Source organism: Myxine glutinosa, chromosome 2 (assembly GCF_964187855.1).
Source record: "Myxine glutinosa chromosome 2, kmMyxGlut1.1, whole genome shotgun sequence".
NCBI classification, from domain to species: Eukaryota; Metazoa; Chordata; class Myxini; order Myxiniformes; family Myxinidae; genus Myxine; species Myxine glutinosa.
Genome location: NC_136262.1, coordinates 10415239 through 10420238, shown reverse-complemented (window position 1 = coordinate 10420238; position 5000 = coordinate 10415239). Strand labels below are relative to the sequence as shown.

The following is a 5000-nucleotide window of genomic DNA, read 5'->3' as shown; positions in this document are numbered from 1 at the left end:
GCACTTTCAGAGATATAGAGGTGCAAAGTTTTTCGATTTTTCCAAGATGGTGGCCGAACCACGTGACCTATGACGTCATAAAAAATTCTCCACTAATTTATCCCGAGATGACGCTTAAGAAATTTCATCTTGATCGGATGAAGTTTTGTACTTGTCGAATTATGACATCATAATGGAGGCACCTATGACATCATCATTAACATATTTTATTCCCCATGAAGAGTTCTTTACAATGAGCCATGTCTCAATTTTTTCCATGCGGCACTTTCAGAGATATAGAGGTGCAAATTTTTTCGGTTTTTCCAAGATGGCGCCCATACCACGTGACCTATGACATCATAATTAGCATTACAAATTACACAGGTGGAGTTGCACCTATGGTGGAAATTTCCTGTCAATCGGACCAACGGTTGCTATGAAAATCATATTTATTTTGTGCGGACAAACAGACAAACAAACAGACAGACAGAGAAACAAATGAAAAATGGGTGAGAGACCGAGGACTTGCCGGAATGTACTTTTTTATCGGCCATTTTGGATCAAAATAATAATACATAAGGACATGGGTTGAATCGCTGCTTCAGAGAATGCCAACCCCCTCCCCGCCATCACGGTCGTCTCTCCAACTCACAATCCCACGAGATATGCGGAAAGGACGACCCAAAACCAATTATCTTCTTTTTGATTCGTATATAAACATCATTAAAAGTAAATAATGACCTCAGCCAAAGTTCAAACGACGTGAGTTTAATCTCCACATGAGAGAATTCCACATAGCTATTTGGGCAGTGTCTAAGCTAACAGATTGCTGTCTCCATCGATCTTGCCAAGGCCGTAACACCCATCGGCTCAAAATCCTTTTAACTGTTGTCTTGGTAGTTTTTACAATGAAGGAAACATGTATCGGGAGTACATACGACATAGCGATTGTGAATGTGACAACTCTGAGGTGTCTTTCACTTCACATTGCAGTGACGGCGAGCACCAACATGGCGGCTGTAAGATTAAAATCTGGCTTCAAACCCCCTCACCACCCAAAATCTATTCCGGCGAATCTATTCCGGCAAGTAACAAACCAACCAACCAACATACTTTCCGGAATCTATTCCGGCAAGTAACAAATGGACAAAGAGACAGGGGTGAAAACATAACCTCCATCCACCTTTGGTGGTGGAGGTAACTAAATCAGGATGACGGTCCCAATGAAAATCCGCCTCATCGCGGCTTCATTTAAACCGTCGAATCCTTCCGCTGTATCACTCCGCCTTGCGGTCACGATTTTCACGTTATGGGTGACCTTGAGCTTGACCTTGGGTCGAGAGAGTTAAAAATTGGGCGCAGTCTATTCCAGGGCAAGGCAAATATGTGTGTAAAGTATGGCAATGCTATGTGCAACGATGTAGATGTAGTACTGTGCACAAACAGACAGACAGACAAACAGACAGACAGATGAAAAATCGGTCAGAGACCGAGGACTTGCCGGAATTTACTTTTTTATCGGCCATTTAGGACAAATATGGCGGCTGAACCACCTGACCGATGACATCATCATTAACATATTTTATTCCCCACGGAGAGTTCTTTACAATGAGCCATGTCTCAATTTTTTCTGTTCAGCACTTTCAGAGATAGAGGTGCAACGTTTTTCGGATTTTCCAAGATGGCGGCCGAACCACGTGACCGATGACGTCATCATTAACACGTTTTATTCCCCATGGAGAGTTCTTTCCAATGAGCCATGTCTCAATTTTTTCTATTCAGCACTTCCGGAGATATGGAGGTGCAAAGTTTTTCGGTTTTTCCAAGATGGCGGCCGAAACACGTGACCGATGACGTCATAAATTGGGCACAGTCTATTCCAGGGCAAGACGAATATGTGTGCAAAGTTTGGCGATTCTCCGTGCAACGGTGTAGATGCTGTGCTGCAAACAGACAGACAAACAGACAGACAGACAGACAGACAAACAGACAAACGAACAGATCAACATACTTGCCGGAAAAATTTTTCCGGCAAGTAACAAACCAACCAACCAACATACTTGACAGAATCTATTCCGGCAAGTAACAAATGAAAAATCACTCATAGAGCAACACTTGGCAAAACAGAACAAAGTAGCATGGCACTCAGTAAAGCATCCTTTTGACCTCAAAAGCAATTAGTGGTAGAATTCATTAACCTGATATGCAAATCGTCTTCAAAGTTTAAGTTAATCTGATGAAAATTGACTATTTTACAAATATGGCCTATGTTGACCTTTTGGCCAATGTTGACCTCATATTAACCTATTGTTGAATGTTGACCTATTGGCTGAATTCATTTCGCCGATATGAAAATCCTATTCAAATTTCAAGTCAATTGGATGAAAATTTAGGATTTTAGAAATTTGAAAAAAAATGGTTGACCTTTGGCCTATGTTGACCTTTTGACCTCAAAAATATATAGGATTTTGTCAGACCTCGAACTCTACCATTTGGTGAAGTTTCATGAATATCGGTTTTAAATTGTGACCTGTAGGCAAGTATAAGTGAGCGGACTGACAAACAAACACACAAAAACAAACCGGAGTGATCAACAAACTTGCAAAAAAAAAGTTGTTGTTTTTTTTACCAAGTAACACACGGACTCAAATGCAATAACCTCTCCTCCTGCGAGGGTAATTATGCCAAAGCAGGTGATTAACAAAAAAATGGAATAAACTGTGTGACCGGAATGCCAAGGTGTCTGTGATGAATACAGGGCGTTGACTCGATGCAAATGAGAAATCTGAGAAGCGAATCACTTACGTTGGCACACCGGCCAGGTATCGTTCCAGGTGCCAGTTCGTGAACATCCAAGGATGCGTGGCCCACGCAGTTGGAAACCATCTTTGCACGTGAATGAAGCTTGTGAGCCAATTGGAGCAGACCAGCTTGCCCCCAGACCGGACTCGGAGTGCACTCGGATGACTTTCCGCCTTCTGGTTGGGTGGTTCAGCTCCACGTTTCCATTTGCAAGTGGCGTGGGGGAGCAACTGCGCACTGTTGGATAAGAGTGAAGGTGGTAAACAAAAGAAGTATTAAGAGAACAAATGAAGAGTTCAGTTCTAAAACTCTGTATTTTTTTTTTTAGAAAAATGGCTGCAGACAACGTCTCATCAGTTTTTCAATGGTGATTTTAACCCAACTGTCAAGCCTGGAGCAATTATACGGAATTGTCCAAAAATTTTGTCCAAATTAATTGTCCAAATTATACGGGGAATTTCACCCGCCCCCTTCCCATGCCTCCTCCCCCCAAGCCCTCTCCCTCCCACAGATCTCCCGATGTCCCTGTTCTCGACTGTTGTACTTGTGTGCTTCCCTCTCTCTCCCTATCTTGTCTCCCGCTCCCTTTTTGTATGCTTTGTGTGTCTTCTTTTTTTTTTGTGATTGATGTTAGCTCCTACACGAGCTTCGATCTTGTATACAAAAAAAAAAAAAAAAAGTCGGAGAAGCACATACATCCTCAACATGTATGTGCGGTGCGACTGTATTGAGCTCAGTCGAATGAATTGCGTGTACAGTGAAGTTTCACCTCCACCATCACACATTCGTCATTGTTTCTACTTTAGAGATGTGGCGTGGACCACCGGCAGGGTTTGGGTGGGGGGTCGGGGGGGCAATGCCCCCACCTTTGTTTTTTTTCAGTAGTTTACAATGAAGATAAAAACATCCCGTATTTAAACGTGAGTAACAAAGCAAAACGGAACCCAAGTGCGTCGATTGCTTCCCACAGCCACAACAGATATCGCTATATTTGCAGAGAGTGATGTGTTGGCTGTATCCTTTTTCAAATCAGATTAACAACTTTTGAATTCGTTGTTTTTCACAAATGAAGGATTTTCACAAATGAAGGATTTTCACAAATGAAGGATTTTCACAAATGAAGGATTTTCACAAATGAAGGATTTTCACAAATGAAGGATTTTCACAAATGAAGGATTTTCACAAATGAAGGACTTTCACAAGTGAAGGATTTTCACAAATGAAGGATTTTCACAAATGAAGGATTTTTACAAATGAAGGATTTTCACAAATGAAGGATTTTCACAAATGAAGGACCTTCATAAGTGAAGGATTTTCACAAATGAAGGATTTTTCCAAATGAAGGATTTTCACAAATGAAGGATTTTCACAAATGAAGGATTTTAACAAATGAAGGATTTTCACAAATGAAGGATTTTCACAAATGAAGGATTTTCACAAATGAAGGATTTTCACAAATGAAGGATTTTCACAAATGAAGGACTTTCACAAATGAAGGATTTTCACAAATGAAGGATTTTTACAAATGAAGGATTTTCACAAATGAAGGATTTTCACAAATGAAGGACCTTCATAAGTGAAGGATTTTCACAAATGAAGGATTTTTACAAATGAAGGATTTTCACAAATGAAGGATTTTCACAAATGAAGGATTTTCACAAATGAAGGATTTTCACAAATGAAGGATTTTCACAAATGAAGGATTTTCACAAATGAGGGATTTTCACAAATGAAGGATTTTCACAAATGAAGGATTTTCACAAATGAAGGATTTCCACCAATGAAGGATTTTCACAAATGAAGGATTTTCACAAATGAAGGATTTTCACAAATGAAGGATTTTCACAAATGAAGGATTTTCACAAATGAAGGATTTTCACAAATGAAGGATTTTCACAAATGAAGGATTTTCACAAAAGAAGCCACTTCGGAACGAAGCTTTTCTGCAATGAGACGGATCAGAAACTGTTTGTGCTGAACCACGGAGGAAGAAGATTTTCATCACTGACTCTTCTTCACATACAAAGTGCTTTAACTGTGAAGCTGATTCCAGAGGACATTGTGGACGTTTACGCTAACCGAAGGGAAAAACGATTGTAGGTACCGACTTTAGTCATTAAGGTAAGAACAGTATTTATATGAAGACAATGTTGATGTACGTGTGTCACTGGCGACACATGATTCATAAAGTACTCGATATCTTTTTTATTTAAGAATTT

General features: G+C 40.1%; 1 protein-coding gene across 6 annotated transcripts in view; it reads right to left on the bottom strand.

Annotated features, from left to right (window-relative positions):
• Positions 1 to 5000, bottom strand: part of GABBR1 (gamma-aminobutyric acid type B receptor subunit 1) — a 293840-nt gene that overhangs the window by 136224 nt on the left and 152616 nt on the right. For all 6 annotated transcript variants that reach the window (XM_068108736.2, XM_068108737.2, XM_068108735.2 and 3 more), the window contains one exon: positions 2785 to 3018. In XM_068108736.2, the coding sequence (XP_067964837.2) occupies positions 2785 to 3018 (234 nt within the window). The remainder of the gene's footprint in view (positions 1 to 2784; positions 3019 to 5000) is intronic.